This window comes from Capricornis sumatraensis, chromosome 1, assembly GCF_032405125.1.
Source record: "Capricornis sumatraensis isolate serow.1 chromosome 1, serow.2, whole genome shotgun sequence".
Classification (NCBI taxonomy): domain Eukaryota; kingdom Metazoa; phylum Chordata; class Mammalia; order Artiodactyla; family Bovidae; genus Capricornis; species Capricornis sumatraensis.
The window spans coordinates 12919832-12940387 of record NC_091069.1 but is presented as its reverse complement, the minus strand read 5'-3'; the positions used below and the strand labels follow the sequence as shown (position 1 = coordinate 12940387).

The window sequence follows — 20556 nt, the reverse complement described above, 5'->3', positions numbered from 1 at the left end:
TTGAAGTGATGGGACAAGATGCTATGATCTTAGTTTTCTGAATGTTGACCTTTAAGCCAACTTTTTCACTCTCCTCTTTCACTTTCATCAAGAGGCTCTTTACTTCTTCTTCACTTTCTGCCATAAGGGTGGTGTCATCTGCGTATCTGAGTTTACTGATATTTCTCCCAGCAATCTTGATTCCAGCTTGTGCTTCATCCAGTCCAGCATTTCTCATGATGTACTATGTACATAAGTTAAATAAGCAGGGTGACAATATATAACCTTAACATACTCCTTTCCCAATTTGGAACCAGTCTGTTGTTCCATGTCCAGTTAAAACTGTTGCTTCTTGACCTGCATACAGATCTCTCAGGAGGCAGGTCAGGTGGTCTGGTATTCCCATCTCTTGAAGAATTTTCCCAGTTTGTTGTGATCCACACAGTCAAAGGCTTTGGTATAGTCAGTAAAGCAGAAATAGATGTTTTTCTGGAACTCTCTTGCTTTTTCAATGATACAATGGATGTTGGCAATTTGATCTCTGGTTCCTCTGCCTTGTCTAAATTCACCTTGAACATCTGGAATTTCACAGTTCACGTATTGCTGAAGCCTGGCTTGGAGAATTCTGAGCATTACTTTACTAGCCTGTGAGATGAGTGCAATTCTATGGTAGTTTGAGCATTCTTTGGCATTGCATTTCTTTGGGATTGGAATGAAAACTGACCTTTTCCAGTCCTGTGGCCACTGCTGAGTTTTCCAAATTTGCTGGCATATTGAGAGCAGCACTTTCACAGCATCATCTTTTAGGATATGAAAGAGCTCCACTGGAATTCTGTCATCTCCACTAGCTTTGTTCGTACTGATGCTTCCTAAGGCCCACCTGACTTCACATTCCAAGATGTCTGGCTCCAGGTGAGTGATCACACCATTGTGATTATCTGGGTCGTGAAGATCTTTTTAATATAGTTCTTCTGTGTATTCTTATCACCTCTTCTTAATATTGTCTGCTTCTGTTAGGTCCATACTATTTCTGTCCTTTATCGTACCCATCTTTGCATGAAATTTTCCCTTGGTATCTCTAATTTTCTTAAAGAGATCTCTAGTCTTTCTCATTCTGCTGTTTTCCTCTATTTCTTTGCACTAATCACTGAGAAAGGCTTTCTTATTTCTCCTTGCTATTCTTTGGAACTCTGTATTCAAATGGGTATATCTTTCCTTTTCTCCTTTGCCTTTCACTTCTCTTTTTTTCATAACTGTTTGTAGGGCCTTCTCAGACAACCATTTTGCCTTTTTGCATTTCTTTTCTTGGAGGTGGTCTTGATCACTGCCTCCTGTACAACGAACTTCCATCCATAGTTCTTCAGGCACTCTACCAGATCTAATCCCTTGAATCTATTTGTCACTTCCACTGTATAGTCATAAAGGATTTTATTTAGGTCATACCTGAATGGTCTAGTGATTTTCCCTACTTTCTTCAGTTTAAGTCTGAATTTGGCAATAAGGAGTTCATGATGGCTGGATGGCATCACTGACTCAATGGACATGAGTCGGAGTGAACTCCAGGAGTTGGTGATGACAGGGAGGCCTGGCGTGCTGCAATTCATGGGGTCGCAAAGAGTCGGACATGACTGAGCGACTGAACTGAACTGATCTGAGCCACAGTCAGCTCCTGGTCTTGTTTTTGCTGAGTGTATAGAGTTTCTCCATCTTCAGCTGCAAGGAATATAATCAATCTGATTTGGTATTGACCGTCTGGTGATGTCTATGTGTAGAGTCTTCTCTTGTATTGTTGGAAAAGGGTGTTTTATTTGACCAGTGCATTTTCTTGGCAAAACTGTTAGTCTTTGGCCTGCTTCATTCTGTACTCCAAGGCCAAATTTGCCTGTTACTCCAGGTATTTCTTGACTTCTTACTTTTGCATTTCAATCCCCTATAATTAAAAGAACATCTTTTTGGGGTGTTACTTCTAAGAGTGTGTTGTAGGTTTTCATAGAGCCGTTCAACTTCAGCTTCTTCAGTGTTACTGGTTGGGGCACAGACTTGGATTACTGTGATACTGAATGGTTTGCCTTGGAAATGAACAGAGATCATTCTGTCATTTTTGAGATTGCATCCACGTACTGCATTTCAGACTCTATGTTGACTATGATGGCTACTCCATCTCTTCTAAGGGATTCTTGCCCACAGTAGTAGATATAATGGTCATCTGAGTTAAATTATTGTTGTTAGCTGTGAGCTATTTTCATTTTTTAAACTGTTTAGTTTTTCTCCAATTGAAAAATTATTTGTGTCATTATAGTAAATGTCTAAAATATAAGGAAAAATTTTCAAATCCTTTCCTGAAAGAATGTGTTATGCAAATTCTTCCAATCCTTTTCTCTATACATTTATTCTACATTAAGATGATGGTTTTTCATGTAATTTTTAAACATGAATGCTTTCCACACTGTTGTTAAATTTGTATAAGCATTCTCATAATTAATATTATAGCAGAAGCACCTTCCATGTTGTCGTTGTTCAGTCGCTCAGTAGTGTCTGACTCTTTGTGGCCCCATGGACTGCAGCACACCAGGCCTCCCTGTCCCTCACCAACTCCCGAAGTTTGCCCAAGTTCATGTCCATTGTATCGGTGATGCCAGGCAGCCGTCTCATCCTCTGATGCCCTCTTCTCCTTCTGCCCTCAATCTTTCCCAGCATCAGGGACTTTTTCAATGAACCAGCTGTTTGCATCAGGTGATCAAAATACTGGTCTTCAGTATTCAGCTTCAGCATCAATCCTTCCAATGAGTATTCAGGGCTGATTTCCCTTAAGATTGATTTGTTTGGTCTGCTCGCAGTCCAACGGACTCTCGGAGGTCTTTCTCCAGCACCACAGCTGGAAGGCATCAATTCTTCGGCGCTCTGCCTTCATTACTGTTGAGCTCTCACAACCGTACGTGACCACTTGGAAGACCATAGCCTTGACTGGCAGAGTAGTGTCTCTGATTTTGAACACACTGTCTGTAATCTTCCGTTTGGGGGTAATTAGTTCTATTAATTATTTTTAACTTTATAAATAATAATGCAATGAAAATCAGTGTGAATAAACCATATATGTATATATTTTTACCCATGCCCTTCCAACAAATTTTAAGAAGTGGAATTGCTGTGTGGAGATTTTTTCAGGCTCATGAAAGATGTTGCAAAAATAGTTTACAAGGACTTCCCTGGAGATCCAGTGGTTAAGACTCCACGTTTCCACTGCAAGGATCATGGGTTAGAACTAAGATCCCACATGCCACATGGCATGGCCAAATAAATAGATGGATTTTTTAATAAAGAAACTATCTATAATAAAAATAAAAATTTACCAAACTGTTAATGATTTACATCCCAACTGATGCTTCTGTGAGAATGTTCCTTTTTCTGCATTCTTTGTGTTCCAATTTTTTACTCAATTGTCACAAATATAGTAAGTGAAAAATGGTACTTCTCTTCTTTGAGTGTTTTGGATTACTGATTGTTTACTTAAATCCATAAATGCATTTTATTTATTCTTCTGTCAATTATTTCTTCATGTCATTTGACTATTTTTAAAACTTGCATAAGTCTTTTTTATATTAAATATTTAAACTTTACACTCTCCTACTCATATTGCAGCCTTTTCCCAATCACCATTTCATCCTTTGGTTTTCTTTTTGATTTTTTGACATAAATAAGTTTTCAATTTACATACATGAAACTAATAAAAAATAATCTTCTTTGTGACTCTTCAGGCTGTGTTATCATTGGAAAATCCTTCCCTATGTAGTTCATGTGAATAATAAATTGTTTTTTATATTTCAGTACGATGCTATTTTTAATAACAGTTTTATTGAGATATAATTCATATACTATAAAATTCCTTTTTATAGTTTGTAATTTAGTGGCTTTTAGTAGGCAGCATGGTTTTTTTTAGTGAAACAGTATATGACTTTCAGTTCAGTTCAGTTCAGTTCAGTCGCTCAGTCGTGTCCGACTCTTTGTGACCCCATGAATCGCAGCATGCCAGGCCTCCCTGTCCATCACCAACTCCCGGAGTTCACTCAGACTCGCGTCCATCGAGTCGGTGATCCCATCCAGCCATCTCATCCTTGGTCGTCCCCAAGAATGATACTAAATGTAGAAGTGGCTCTCTCCCTTACATCTCTCACTCTTTACAAGAGTTTCCTCTCCATTTCCTGTCCCATAATTATTAAAAACAGGATGCTGACTATGTCTGAGCCCTCACTCACTCATATATATCATACACATTTCCCCTCAGGGCCTTTCTTTCTAGCATTATTTTCCCTTCTGTGGCTTCTTCCTTTACTCCATGCCCTGGAACACAGGGTAAGTTTCATGTCATGTGCAAAAAGTACCTTCTCACACTAGCCCTCTCTAATCCCTGGATCTGATCTGTTTTTCTTGTGAGCATCATTATCCATTTATCTAATCTTCCTATTTCTGCCCTTCGAAGGTCAAGAAAGACACAAAGATGGCCACTCCTCCCATTTCCACTCAGTATTGTACTAGAGGTTCCACTCAGCACAGTTAAGTAAGAAAAAGAACTAGAAGGCAATTGGACTAAAGAGGGCTTCCCTGGTGGCTCAGTGGTAAAGAATCTGCTTGCCAATGCAGAAGATGCAAGTGGATCCCTGGGTCAGGAAGGCATGGCAATCCACTCCAGTATTCTTGCAAATCCCATGGGCAGAGGAGCCAAGCAGGTTATAGTCCACAGAGTCACAAAAGAGTTGGACACAACTGAGTGGCTAAAACAACAGCAGCAGCAGACTGTAAAGAAGTAAAACTTGCAAATGACAGTTGCTGTAAACGTCAACCAAAAAAACTATTAGAACTAACAAACAATTTGAGTTCAGTGCAATCTCTATCAAAATCTGGATAGGGAAGCCTGACATGCTGCAGTCCATGGGGTCACAAAGAGTCAGACGTGACTGAGCAACTGAACACCAACACCTTTTTTGCAGAAAATGACAACCTGATCCAAAAGCTCACATAGAAATGCAAGGGAACCAGAACAATCAATACACTCTTAAAAAAGAAGAGCAAGGTCAAAAGACTCACACTTCATGATTCCTAAACTTACTACAAAGCTTCAGTAAATAAGGCAATTAAGTAATTAAGGCTGTACTTTGTAGGAAAAGATGTTCAACATCGCTAATCACCAGGGAAGGCAAATGAAAACTACAATGAGATACCACCTCTCACTTGTCAGAATGGCTATTATCAAAAAGAACACAGATAACGACTGTTGGCTAGGATGTGGAGGAAAGGCAACCCTTCTACACCTTTGGTGGGAATATAAATTGGTACAGCCATTATAGAGAATAGTATGAAGGTTCCTCAAAATACTGAAAATAGAACTACCATGTGATCCAACAATGTCTCTCCTGGGTATAAAACACTAATTAAAAAAAAAAAAGATCCATGTACCTCAGTATTCATAGCAACATTATTTACAGTTGCCAATATATGGAAGTGACCTCACTGTCTATCAACAGATTAATAGATAAAGATGTGGTATACACATACAATGGAATAATATTCAGTTATTTTTAAAAAATGAAATTCTGCCATTTGCAGCAACATGGATGGACATTGAAGGCATTATGCTAGGTGAAATGTCAGATAAAGAAAGACAAATATCATATGACATCACCTGGATGTTGAATCTAAAAAATACAAGAAACTATTAAATATAAAAAATGCAGACTCAGATATAGAAAACAATCCAGTAGTCTTCAGTGGGAGAAGAAAGGGAGAATCAAGAGGCACACACTGTTAGGTACAAAATAAGCTACAAGGATATGTTGTACAACACAAGAAATACAATCAATGTTTTATAATAAATGAACTAAATAAATGAAGTATATAAATGAAGTAAAACCTTTAAAAATTGTGAATCACTATACTGTACATCTGTAACATAATATCATATAGCAACTATACTTCAATTTTTAAAAGTACAATGCCATACAGCATAAGGCCAGACACATATATAGATCAAAGGAATAGTCCACAAGTAAACCTTCACATTTATGGGCAATTCATTTTTAATAAGGCAGCAATTCAGAACAATTCAGTGGGGGAAAAATATTGTTTTCAACAAGCAGTGCAGGGTCAACTAGCAGGGTCAGCTGGACAACCAAATGCAAAAGAATGAACCTGAACCTTTACCTCACATACATATAAAAATGAACTCAAAGTCAAAGCTAAAACTATAAAATGTTTAGAAGACAGTGTGAGAATGAATCTTTGTGATCTTAGATTAGTCAATGGTTTCTTAGGTATGACACCAAAAGCATAATCAGTCATATAAAAAAGGGATAAATGAGACTTCATCAAAATCACCAAGTTTTGCACTTCAAAAGACACCATCAGGAGACTGAATAGACAACCCACTGAAAGGTAGAGCATCTATACAAGTCACATATCCGATAAGATATTTGTATAAGAATGTATAAAGAACTTACACCTCAACAATAAGACTAATAACCAAATTTTAAAATCACAAAGGATTTAAATAAATGCTTCCCCAAAGAAAAAGATACAAACAACCAATTAGCACATGAAAGCTCTTTAACATCATTAATCATCAGAGAAATGCAAATCAAAAACACACTGAGGGACTTCCCTGGTGGTCCAGTGGTTAAGACCCTTCATGCCCGCCATATGCTTGCGCCCCAGGTTCAATCCTTCATGCCACATGCCACAACTAAGACCTGGCTCAGCCAAATTAAATACACACACACACACACACACACACACATACAATGAGATACCACTTCACTTCCACTAGGATGGTTAAAAAAATGGACAATATTAAAATGTTACCAAGGCATGAGAGAACGGTGAACACTTCTACATTGGTGAAAGTGAAAGTTTCTCAGTAGTGTTTGACTTTTGTGACTCCATGGACTGCCAGGCTCCTCTGGTCCATGGAATTCTCTAAGCAAGAATACTGGAGTGGGTAGCCATTCCCTTCTCCAGGGGATCTTCCCTACCCAGCTATCAAACTCAGGCCTTCTGCATTTAGTGAGATTTTAAAATAATGTAGCCACTTTGGAAACCATCAGCAGTTTCTCAAAAACTTAAACATAGTGTTTCCATATGATTCAACAATTCCGTTCCTCAGCATATAACTAAGAAAATGTATGTTCAGATAAAAGCCTGTACATGAATGTTCATAATAGCATTATTCATAATAATGAAAGAATAGAAACAACCCCAAAATACACAACTGTTTCAAATTTTTTGTTAAGCATAGTGTCGGTTCAAGGCCTGTGATAAACAAATGCCAAAACATAATTAGTGGAAAAAATATATTAGGGAAGACGCTTGTGAAAGATAAAGGGGAATAGGAAAGTCTCACAAGCCTCCCCCGCACTTACAGAAAGCATAGTTCAACTGCCGCAGAGAAGGACAGGAATTCCCTGAATAAGCAGGGGAACTTGCTTACAAGGCTTGTCTTAGTAGCCACAAGTAGATATCCACCCACACTGGCCAGGATCTTAGAAGTTTAAACAGTGGGTTCAGACATGCACACTGTTCAGATGCTCTGAACAACACATTGTTCACTCGTTGTTTAGTTGCTAAGTCATGTCCAACTCTTTGTGACCCCATGGACTGCAGCACGCCAGGCTTCCCTGTCCTTCACTATCTCCCAGAGTTTGCTCAAATTCATGTCCATTGAGTCGGTGATACCATCTAATCATCTCATCCTCTGTCACCCCCTTCTCCTCCTGGACTCAATCTTTCCCAGCATCAGGGTCTTTTCCAATGATTCGGCACTTGACATCAGGTGGCCAAAGTATTGGAGCTTCAGCTTCAGTATCAGTGGATACTGCATATCCAATGGATATTTAGGGTTGATTTACTCCAAGGATTGACTTATTTAATCTCCTTGCAGACGAAAGGACCCACAAGAATCCTCCAGCACCACAATCAAAAGCATCAGTTCTTCAGTGCTCAGTCCTCTCTCATTGCTCTCTTGAAAATGGCACCCACTTGAGCAGAGTGTATATTTCAAGCACAGAGGAGGAGATGAAGGGCTTCCCCCAGTCGGGTCCGATTCACAAGTCAATCAGAAGTCACGCCCTCTCTGACCTCCCCCCAGTGGACCTGAACAGGCCCTCCAGGGACAAACTCCCACCCAGCCACATCCTCCTCCACAAGCCTGCTTCTTGTTGTAGAAAATCTTTAGACTCCTAGGCCTTCCTCAAGATCCAAAAATAAATTGAACCAGAGAAGTGAGAAAATGCAGAAATAAAACAATCAAGCCAGACAAAATGATAATAATTCAAGCATTCATCAAAGTCAAGGATCTTTAGTTCCTCCTCAAGGGCTATAGATAATATTCTGAGCCATATCCTTTAAGTTGTTTTGCAGACACTGAAACCCCCACCAGGTGTAAAGAGTTAACTGTATGCCAATCATAAGCACAGAGACTCCAGACAGGTTGGAACCAGAAGGTTGATGATGTTGACTGCTCATTACCTCACCACCAACCAATCAGAAGAATATCCACAAGCTGATCACATACACAGCAACCCTCTGCCTCACCCTGTCTTTAATATTTATTTTTATTTATTATTTATTTGGCTGTGGTGGGTCTCAGTTGTGGCGTGTGGATTCTTTAGTTGTGGCATGTGGGATTTAGTTTCCTGACCAGTGAACGAACCCAGGCCCCCTGCATTGTGAGCACAGAGTCTTAGCCACTGGACCACCAGAGAAGTCCCCTCACCCTATCTTTAAAAGTCTTTCCCTGAAAGCCATCACAGAGTTCAGATTTTATGAGCATTGGGTACCTTGAACACTTTGCAAGGGTCCAGCAAGGGGCTTCACTGCATGGAGGTGGTTCCTATCTGACTGTTTTGGAGGAGATGCCACCAAAACAGTATAGGCACATGCAAGAGAAAACACACATTAGGAAAACGATTCCCAAAATTAGGAACAGATTTTTCCACCAAAAGCCCCATGATCTGAACTACTGATTTATTAAGTCCCCTAAGCTTGACCTCAGCTCACTAGGGCCACTCGCTTGTGTCCTCCGTGATTTAATAAAATGACACACTAGTAGACTCATCAGGTACAAACACACAACACTGTGGGTAACGTCACAGGTGTTTCCTTGCAAGGCAGTAATAATGTCCAGGCCATCCTATTTTAGATGATTGCTTTTCTCATTAGATTCAGTGTCCAGAAAAGACAGATTTTGCCAGCTACCACTTAACACTTGTAGGGAGAATTTAGTAAGGGCTTCTATGTGTGTTATAATGACCTCCAGGCCAATGGAGGGGAGAAAGATGGCGGCCAAATAATTGTACCAATGGAAAACAGAATGTGTCCACGTGGCCTTGAGAACAGGGAGATTGGCAACTCTTTTTAACCCTCTGCCCAGGTAAAACCCAGGGTGCAGCAGCCCGATGACCCAGGTAGAAGCCACAGCTGAAGATTTGTGCCACACAACCACTGAGTCCCACTGGGGGTCACCCAGTAAACACCTGAGTGGTACAGTCAGTGCCAAGCAAGTCACTATCCTTTAACGTGACAAAATGACTACATGGTTCTGATGATACCCATCCCATAGCCCTGATGCAATTTTGTTAGTTCTAACTCCTTTCAAGCTCCAGGGAAAAGGGGACTGTGGCTCTTTGGTTCATCATTAAGACCTTAAACTTAAGCCCAGAACACAGTAAAATGCAATAGATATTAATTATGTGAACTAATGAACACTTTGCTAACATGAATGACAGATTAGCTGTAAGACACACCATAAAACTAGGGTGATTCCAGATTGCTCTCACCCCATCGCCATCAACTCTCCATAGACTGAGTTACTCAGCCCTACCTTTAGGCTCAGCCCCCTTCTCACCCATTAGGGAATGGTTCTCAATCCTATATGAACCCTGAAAGCGGTTTTCAATCCTGAGGGTTTTAAAAATCACCAGTGCCTGGGTCGACTCCCAAGAGTTCTGATATAATTTCCAGAGCACTTACTTCATGTCCAGTCCTGGCCTCAGGTTGCTTCCAGTCTGGCACAGCATCAGCCACATTTGATAGCTTATGGTGAACAATGTCGGATTCCTGATCTCCAAAGAAGATTTAGCTTTGGGAGCAGGGACCAGGCTTGATCACTCAAGAACTCTTGTGTAGCAGAGTTTTATTAAAGTATAGAAAGGGACAGAGAAAGCTTCTGACATAGACAAGAAGGGGGACAAAGAGTGCTCCCCTCGCTAGTCTTAGCAAGGCTTTATATACTTTTATCAGACCCACTCCCACAACATACATCTTAAGATAACAGGATTTGAACTAACAATAGAAAGATCTTACCAGACCCACTCTCATAGTATACAAGTCTTAAGATAACAAGATTAGTCAGGAGGTTCTTGTTAAGGAGAAACAAATCCTTGAGCAAGATACATTGTTATATTAAGACAAAGCAATGTAGAAAAAAATGTTTGTCCTTTTCTCCTCCTTGAGAGACTCGGACCGGTTTTTCCTTCTCAAGGGCCCTGGACCCCTTTATCCTCCTCGGGGACCCTGGACTTCTTATCAACCATCCTAGGAATTGACTCTCTCACAATCATCTGTTTCCCTGTCTGTTTTGGATTAGTGCTCTTAAATGCGCATCTCAGAGAAGGCGATGGCACCCCACTCCAGAACTCTTGCCTGGAAAATCCCATGGACAGAGGAGCCTGGTAGGCTGCAGTCCATGGGGTTGCGAAGAGTCAGACATGACTGAGCGACTTCCCTTTCACTTTTCACTTTCATGCATTGGAGAAGGAAATGGCAACCCACTCCAGTGTTCTTGCCTGGAGAATCCCAGGGACAGGGGAGCCGGGTGGGCTGCTGTCTATGGGGTCACACAGAGTCGGACACGACTGAAGCAACTTAGCAGCATGTGCATCTCAGCTGCATGGAGGAAAAGAATGGTTCCATCACAGGGGCAGGAAGGCTTCCTGCAAAAGGTGATGGGGTATGTGAGCTGATTCTGTAACTAAAAGGACAAGTTTTTCAGGTAGACAACAAAGAGGGTGGACAATCCAGACAAGAGGAAAATGTAACATGTTGGGAGCCCCACAAGAAGAATTTGTGTTGGTGTAGGAGACCATAAAGCATCATAAAAATACTGAGCCTCAAAGAATGAAGGGGGAAAACTCACCTAAACAAGCAGCATGAGTGTCTTCCCCACACAGAGCCTGGGGACCCACTCAGTCAAACTTTTCCAACTTCCCCAGGCTCTAAAGAGTGAGTCATCCCTGGTATCCCCCTGCCATCAGCTCTCATGGAGTCCCCAAAGGATGTGGAGAGGGAGTCCCCATGGAGACCAGGACAGCAGAGGGGGAAAGAGGAGTCAGCAGAGGGGGAATGAGGCAATTCCCCCAGGGTCCAAGAAGAGTACAAGTCCCCCTGTTCCTATGTCTGGGGTGGGGCATGTCCCTGCTACCTCCCCTGCCATCATCACCCAAAGGCTGGACTGAAGTCACTCCATCAGAACTACTCATCCATCTCCACCTTCCAGGTATGTCCTACCAACCCAATAACTACTCACCAACACAGTGACAGCTGCTGGTGTCTGGACCAAAGCATATCAAATGTCTGTGTGCTGAGGAGGAATGATCTAAGAACTGGGGCTTGTTAGAAAATGGGGAAACCCCAGCTTGAAAAATGCCAGGACTCTGGCCTTGCCAAATGTAAATTTGTTCATGCGTACAGTGGGGCCTGGAAAGAGAAAATGAGTCAAAAACAAAGTGTTCAGCAGAGAGAAAGGGGCAAACAGGAGGAGGCAAAAAGAACCCTCCAGAAAGCTAGAATCTTAAGATGTCAGGGCCTGGAATGCTGTCCAGTAGGACACAAAGCATGGTGCCCAAATTAGCAGCATCAGCGTCACCTGGGTGTTTGTTAGAAATGCAGATTCTCAGGCCCCTCCCCAGCCCTTCTGAGGCAGAACCTGCATTTAACAAGATCCCTACATGATTCGTATGTGCATTCAAGACGGAGAGGCTCTGATGCTCAGGGTTCCAAATAGACCTGCATATCAGAATCAGCTGAACATTTTTTACACTACAGGTTTCTGAGCTCTGCTCTAGATAAATTAAATCAGAATTTCTGGGCACTGTGTATAGCCATAATTTTTTTTTTTTTCACAAAGCTCCTTTGGTAATTCTAATGACAGAGGTCCACAGAGCAAACTGGGAACCCCTGATCTGGTTCAATCTGCTTAATCTAAAGCTGAGAAAACTAAGGCAAGACAGTGACAACTAGCTTGGCAACCTATTAAGAGACTCAATTAATATTCCTGCCTAGAGACCAAAAAAAAAAAAAAAAGGATGGAGTTAGATCCAAACTCTAACTCAGTACCTTAATAGCTGAATATCCTGTCTCCTCCCATCTTTGGAGCTCGATTTTCTTACCCTCAAGGAAAAAAAATGAATGTCCCTGAATGTCAGGATTACTCCTCATGGGCAGTAGGCAACAGAGAGAAATTAATGGAGAATTCACTCTATGTCTTGTGTACACACACACACACACACACACACTCACACTCCATAGTAATTGCTTACCTGAGGTTTGGGGATCCTTGCATCCCAGAATTTCAAAGCAACTTAAAAGCCCTGAAGTCTCATTGTGCCCATTTTACAGATGAAGAAATGGAGAGGCACTCGAAGCAGCTGTGCTCCACACTTTGTAAAGGTGAGTAGTGTCTGCTTTTCACCTGGACAGACAGTAATTCGGATGGGGTTTGCCACCAACTGGGTTCTGGATGCAGAACTTCAGCCAGCGAACCTACTTCACTCATGGGGAACATGTAGTTGGGTGGGGCTGGAACCCCACAGTTCTCTGTCCCTGGAGGCTGTCTGATTTCTCCCAGTGACCCCACCAAGAAGGAGGGGAAGATCCCTAAAATTCTGTATCCCTAAGGATAAAGGGGAGAACTAGGCATGGTCCCAGATGCTCATCTAGGTGAGGGAGAAGATCATTTAGGTAATCATCAAATAATAGAGTAGGGTTATAATACAGAGAGCTCAGTGAACAGGGTTCCAGATTGAGAGATTGGGTGGTTGGATGTCAGATAAAGCTTCCTGGGGAAAAACTGATGATCCCCGAACGGAGTCTTAACAGATAAGAAGGATCAGCTCTGGTTGTATAGATGAGCCAAAGGAGATAAAAACCTTCTGAGATGTCCCAGGATCCTTCAGCTGGGACCTGATCTCTTGTTGAAGGAACCAGCATTAAATTAAAACATATATTACTGTTTTGTTTTTCTTTAATCTGTACAGTTTTCCACAAATTATTATTTTAATCTCAATATGGTTTTAAGATTTCTCTACATTGATATATATAAGTTAAATCTATTCCTTTTTAACCTCCATGAGCCTGTTAACATCTAGGTTTGGCTAATGTTAGTCCAATGCAAATAGTCCAGGAGAACATACACCCTTGGGCATGTCTCCTTGTGTACATATGTGAGAGTTTTCAAAACACTAAGAAGTGGAATTACTACTAGCTGTCATGGACTGAATGCTTGTGTCTCTTCAAAACTTATAAATTGAAGTCCTAATCCCAAATGTAATGGTATTTGGAAGTGGGGTCTTTGTTCAGATCAAGTCCTAAGGGTAGGGTTCTCATGATGGAATTAATGCCCTTATAAAAAGAGATGAGATAACCTGCTCTCTCTCTCACTCCACTATATAAGGATAAAACAAGAACACAGTTCAGTTCAGTCGCTTAGTCACGTCCGACTCTGTGACCCCATGGACTGTAGCATGCCAGGCCTTCCTGTCCATCACCAGTTTCTGGAGTTTACTCAAACTCATGCCCATTAAGTCGGTGATGCCATCCAACCATCTCTTCCTCTGCCGCCCCCTTCTCCTCCCACCTTCAATCTTTCCCAGCATCAGGGTCTTTTCCAGTGAGTCAGTTCTTCGCATCAGGTGGCCAAAATATTGGAGTTTCAGCTTCAGCATCAGTCCTTCCAAGGAATATTCAGGACTGATTTTCTTTAGGATGGACTGGTTGGATCTCCTTGCAGTCCAAGGGCCTCTCAAGAGTCTTCTCCAACACCACATGTCAAAAGAACACAGCCATCAGTGATTCTAAAAGTGGGCCTTCACCAGAATCCAACCATGCTGGCACCCTGATCTTGGACTTCTCAGCCTCCAGAATTATTAGGAATAAGTATCTGTTGCTTAAGCTACCCAGTCTATGGCACTTTGTTACAGCAGCCCAAGCAGACTGAGATACTAAAGTATGCATATCTGTGGGTCCTCCGATTTTCTCAGGTTACATTTACACCAGCACAACCTCACCAACGTATGATATAATCAATTATTTTTTTCACCCAAGTGGTGCATCCTCACCAGCGACAGGTAGGTCACAAATATCTAAACTTCTCTTAAAGGAAGAAGAAAGAGCATTTACTCAGTTCCAAGTGCTACATGTTTATTGCCTCTCAGATCCCTCCAACAGAGGTATTACATGTACTTTATGAGGAAACAGTCTGAGAGAGGTGAAGTAATTTGCCCAAAGTTGCACACCAGAAAGTGTGGAAGCCAGACTTAAAACCAAGTCTGTATGCTGATAAAATTCATATTCTTTCCACTGTTTTAGACATTCAGCTGGTATTTACTGAACACTTATTACGTACCAGAGCCTGGAGGTTCAAAAATGAATTACAGAGCCATACTGAGCACATAGTAGGACTTAATAAATGTTTGTTGAATGAATATTGGATCAAGGCACTCAAAGCCCACAGGAGAGACAGACACACAAAAGGAACATACAGTAGCTTTTTGACTTTCACATTAATTTGTGTTTTAACATCTTTGAACTTTTTTCATGTAACATTATATCATGTGCTTTTTCCATGTCATTAAAAATTCTGTAAAAATAAAACAAAAATACATGCAATAGAATAGTGATGCTCTGTGATGGATGTAAGCCCTAGTGCAGCCAGCAGAAAGTAGGGAGAAGTAGTTTCCTCTGAGTCATGTGAGTCAGGAGGGAAGGCTTTACATACTAGATAGTTTTTGTCAAACACAAAAACTGGAAATGGGTTCTTAGCAAAGGGAACACATGAAAAGGCACAGGAGTGTAAACAGTATATTTTCTGGAAACTGCACTACTTCTGGTTGCCTTGAAGTTACTTCCTTTCAATATCAGGGTTAGGTATCAATAAACTGATCCTTCAGTAAATATCTGCCATATGCCAGGCTTTGTGTGAGATGTTTCACATGCTTTATTCCAGTGAATCCCTGCAGCATTTTTTCCTCATTACACAAAGAGAAAACTGAGGCTCGGGGTGGTGAAGAGTCCAGCCCTGGAATATATTCAAGTCTTCTATTCTTTCCACTCCCTGTCGTCTCCCCCAGATGCCAGCCACTGCTGCCCTCTCCTGCCCCAGGTTTTACTCCAATGGAAGGATGTCCTCTCAGCAAACCTAGCTAGCTACCCTTTGGATCAGGAAACTGTGCCCATTTCACTGCCTCTTTTTCTCCTTGGGAAACTGGAGAGGAAAATGCATATAAAGTCACGGAGTTTTCAATCCTTGTCCAGACACTAACTATGACCCTATTCATCATCAATGCATTTAATAAATTCAGGCATACTTCATAGATATTGTGGGTTTGGTTGCAGACAAGCACAATAATAGAGTCAAGATATAGCAATAAAGCAAATCACCCCAAAGTTTTGGTTTCCCAGGGCATATAAAAGTTATGTTTATACTATACTGTAGTCTATTAAGTGTGCAATAGCATTATGTCTAACAAAGCAATGTACATACCTTAATTTTAAAACATTTTATTGCTAAAAAATGATACCCATCACCTAAGCCTTCAGTGAATCATAGTTACTACTATGATTCTAAGGTCTCTAATCACAGATCATCATAACACCTATAATAATCATGAAAAATCTGAAATATTGTAAGAATTACCAAAATGTGACACAGGGACACAAAGTGAGCAAATGCTGTTGGAAAAATTGTGCCACAAACCTTCCATTTGTTTTTAAGAAAAACAAAAAACCACCATCTGTGAAGCATGATAAAGTGCAATAAAATGAAGTGTGCCTTTATTTATTGAGCAATTATTATGTGCCCAGCAATGTTCTCAGTACTGTGGATTCAAAATTGAGTAAGCCAGGCAAGTGTCCTATTCTCATGGAGGTTAAGTAGTAGCGTATGTGTGATAAGTTGCTTCAAGTCATGTCCATCTCTTTGCGATCCTATGGACTATAGCCAGCCAGGCTCCTCTGTCCATGGGGTTCTCTAGGCAAGAACACTGGAGTGGGTTGCCATGCCCTCCTCCAGGGATCATCCCTACCCAGAGATTGAACCCTCATCACTTAAGTCTCCTGTATTGGCAGACAGGTTCTTTCTTTACAGCTGAGCTTCCTGGAAAGTGGCAAGGACTTAGCACTAAAGGAGCAATTTTAAAATTACCTCTTTATATACATTTTTTTTAATTTATATATTTTTAATTGAAGGATTCTTTTAAACACAGGTTTTGAGAAGTGCTATGGTTTGTCCACACACATCACACTTTTATTACACAGTTAGGACTCACCCAAATCTGTTCCCAGTACAAAGTATGTTCTGGCTGGTCATGGGCCTGACCTTTTCCTCACCTCCCTCCTGCTTTGTCTCTCCTCAGACTCTTTCCTGCAAAATGACACCTGAGAACCTCACCTGGGCCTGGGGTGCCCCTGCTGAGTTCATCCTCCTGGGTATCACGGACCGCTGGGACCTGCGCCTGACCCTCTTCCTCATCTTCCTGCCAGTCTACCTGGTGAGCTTGCTGGGAAACGCAGGCATGGTGCTGCTGATCCACGTAGACGCCCAGCTCCACACACCCATGTACTTCTTCCTGGCCAGCCTCTCCCTGCTAGATGCCTGCTATTCCTCAGCCATCGGCCCCAAGATGCTTGTGGACCAACTGTTGCCTCGCGCCAGCATCCCTTACGCAGCCTGCGTCCTCCAAATGTTCCTGTTTGCAGGGCTGGCCGATGCCGAGTGTTGCCTGCTGGCAGCCATGGCCTATGACCGCTACGTGGCCATCGGAAACCCTCTTCTCTACTCCACGGCCATGTCCCGGCGTCTGTGCCTGGTCTTGCTGGGAGCCTCCGGCCTGGGCGGGGCAGTGAGCGCCGTGGTCCACACGACCTTCACCTTCCGCCTGAGCTTCTGCGGCTCCCGGGAGGTGAACAGCTTCTTCTGCGATATTCCCCCCCTGCTGGCCATCTCCTGCAACGACACCAGCCTCAATGAACTCCTCCTCTTCGCCGTCTGTGGCTTCATCCAGACAGCCACCGTGTCGGCCATCGCCGTGTCCTACGGGTTCATCGCCGGCGCTGTGATCCGCATGCGCTCGGCCGCGAGCCGGTGGCGAGCAGCCTCGACCTGTGGCTCCCACCTCACGGCTGTGGCCATGCTGTACGGGACACTCATCTTCATGTACCTGCGTCCCAGCTCCAGCTACGCCCTGGACACGGACAAGATGGCCTCCGTGTTCTACACCCTTGTCATCCCAGCTCTCAACCCACTCATCTACAGCCTCCGCAACAAAGAGGTCAAGGAGGCGCTCAGAAGGACTTGGAGCCGATGCTGCGGTCCATGGTGGAGGCACCAGTGAAAGGGCTGCAGGCTGGCCTTAGGAATGACTCTGAAGGGATGAGGTGGGCTCTTCCCGGCCCCTGGCATGGGCTGGGTGTCGCTTGTCCTTGTTTGAGGTGGAAGAAAGGGGAGAAACTGAGGTTTACAGACAGGAGACAGGAACCTGGGGTACTCTAGACCCAACCAGAACCAAGATCAAGTGAATTTGCTGTTGAGTTTGCCTTAGGCTCCTCCATGTTCAAAGCACGTTACCAGGTGCAGTAACTAGCTTTATTTGCCACTTGAATTTCCAAAAGGCTGATACCCAGAAACACCAGATAAGGGCTGTGCTGGCTGCAAGTGTTCTAGATCTTTGCTTTTCTAAGGTCCTTTGTGACCAATGAGTCACACTGCTCACTTTGAGCCCAAGAGAGCAAGTTCAGAACCCACTTATGCCAAAGACTGGGATAGAATCCGGGTAGGCAAATATCTTTCCCTGTGAAGCCACATATTCCATCTCTCAGGATAACAGAGAACACACATGATCTCATTGCTAAAATCCCACAGTTGTGTGAAAATTCGACCAAGATTAGGTTACTTCGGGGCTGTGAGATTAGGAAAGGGTCAGAATTATGGTTGTAGTTAGAATAGGGTTCACGTTATGGCTAAGACTGAGGTCAGAGTTAGGGTAGAGCCAGAGTTAGGTTCAGAATTTAAAAGCAATTGGACACATTTAGGACTGAATTAAAATTATGTAAATTGTTCAATTTGGATTGATTTTAATGAATAGTAGATTTGGGGAAAATATAGGAGTCAGGGTTCAAATAAATTTGAGCTCTTCTTAGAAATATTAGAACTAACATATACACACTACTGTATATAAAACAGAACGCCAACAAAGAGCACAGGAACTATACTTACTATTTTGTAAGAGGGACTTCCCTGCTTCCACTGCATGGGGCACGGATTTGATCCCTGATTTGGGAAACTAAAGATCCCACATGCTGTGTGGCGTAGCAAAAAAATAAGTTAAATAAAATAGAGAAGTTTAAAAATATTTTTCTTATAACCTATAAAGGGAAAGAATCTGCAAAAGTATTCTTGTCTGGAGAATTCCATGGACAGAGAAGCCTGGCAGTCTATAGTCCATGGGGCAGCAAAGAGTTGGACGTGACTGAGCAACTAACAATTAATTAATGACTGAATCACTTTGCGGTACACCTGAAACTACCATAACATTGTAAATAAACTATACTTCAGTTTTTAAAAATGAAATATTAAAACTCTTTTATTGCTAGTGTTAGAGGGAAAGACTACTTAAGATTAGAATTCAGGTTTTATTCCCACTGGTAGATTAAATTTAGGTTAGAGCTTAGTTCGTGTTATAGCTCTGTTAAATTTAAATTAAGCTAGCATGTGAATAATGTTCGTGACAAGTTTAAGTCACAATCTAGTTATTATTACAGTTAGCCTAGGTTCAGAACTAGATGAGAATTAGCCATAAGAAGGAGAGTATTTTGAGTATCAAACTGACATGTTTGGGGTGACTTCAATTTGAGATATATTTAGGGTTACGGAAATGGATAATGTTCCTTAAAACATAACAGTAGGAGCTAACTATCGGTGGATTTAAGTTTCATTGAGAGTTATGAGCTTGCTTAGATAGGCACATGGTCAGGTATGGTAGACTGTTTTGTGTTAAGACTATAACATCTAGAGACAGAGTCGGGGTTAGGAGAGGGAATGCCATTACCTCTTGGGCAAAGGCAACCACAGTGCTCCAAGCCTTAGGTCATTCTGGGCCCTTCAGATCCAGCACTCTTGAGATTTTTATCTACCCAGAGTTTATACTTTTGACAGATTTTCTTTATCTGATTAAGTTACACATGAGCAAGGCCCAAGGCAATGCATTCTGCTGGGAAGCCCCTCTATGCAGGAGCAGGACAGGAGTGGACCCCAGAGGTTATAGTAGGTGCTTCCAAGGAGAGATGGAGCCTGGCCAGAGTAGATGTCAGCTACTGTCTGTTCCCCTTTCCAGTCCTCCCCGATTATGGTTGAGATGAGGCCAGGGGTGGCTCAAGCAATGCTTCATTGTCGCCCCCATATAGTCGCCCCATGGAGTGTGTTCTTGGGCTTCAGCCAGGGGCTGGTCTCACCACTCCAATTTCCTTTCAAGGAGAAATCAGCTGCTGGAACTTAGACTTCAGGAAGGCTGGAGGTTCATCCCAGCTCCCTGGGGAGGTGATACCTTCTGATACCAGAACCAGGTCTCTCCTTAGTAACTATAGTCTTCTTGGAGGTCCCAGACTAATGGAGAGAGAGATGTGAACTATACTGTCTCCTCAAACCATAGAGAATGTTATAGGTTTCTTGACAGGGTCACAAACTTGTCCTGATTTTCCCAGAACTGTCCTAGTTTCTAAAACTTTAAATCCCATATCCAAATAACCTCTTCTGTCCTGGACAAACCAGGATGGCTGATCACCCTACTTCCTGATGACCCCTTCTGTTGAGAGCAGAGGGCACAATAGCCTAAACTTAGCACAATTTGACAAAGGCTTAAATGAATTAAAGCCCCTTCTCCCACCACAAGGTTTTATAATCCTTTTCCAGTTCTTGCCTCCTATCACCATGACAACTCACATGCCATGACAATGGTTGCGGACATTGTCAGAAGAGTTGGCACCTGTGGGAATGAGAATAGGTTTGCCCCCAGCTCAGTGATTTATACTCAGAGACGTCCTCTGTGGTCTTTTCTTCTTTGTGGGGCTCTCATGACATACAGGTCCCACCACGATTAAGGGAAAGTTTCCAGAGGCATACAGCCCTTCCTTCATCTTGCCCGTACAGGGTGTCCATGGGTCCTTCCACATGTTTAGCATCCTTGGAACAGCCAGATACGATAATCACATCAATCCTATACATCCACTGGAGGAAACATGAAGTTTCAGGCTGCTATGCTG

The 20556-nt window shown here is 42.3% G+C and overlaps 1 protein-coding gene across 1 annotated transcript; it reads left to right on the top strand.

The window, feature by feature from the left end:
• Positions 1-16670: 16670 nt before the first annotated feature.
• OR5C1 (olfactory receptor family 5 subfamily C member 1) lies at positions 16671-17633 on the top strand. The gene has a single exon (XM_068966283.1). It carries the CDS (start codon positions 16671-16673, stop codon positions 17631-17633), a length of 963 nt encoding a protein of 320 aa, XP_068822384.1.
• The last annotated feature ends 2923 nt before the right edge of the window (positions 17634-20556 follow it).

Bases quoted from the DNA above. Each gene is read 5' to 3' on its own strand.
- OR5C1 (XM_068966283.1), top strand. From the start codon at position 16,671: ATGACACCTGAGAACCTCACCTGGGCCTGGGGTGCCCCTGCTGAGTTC.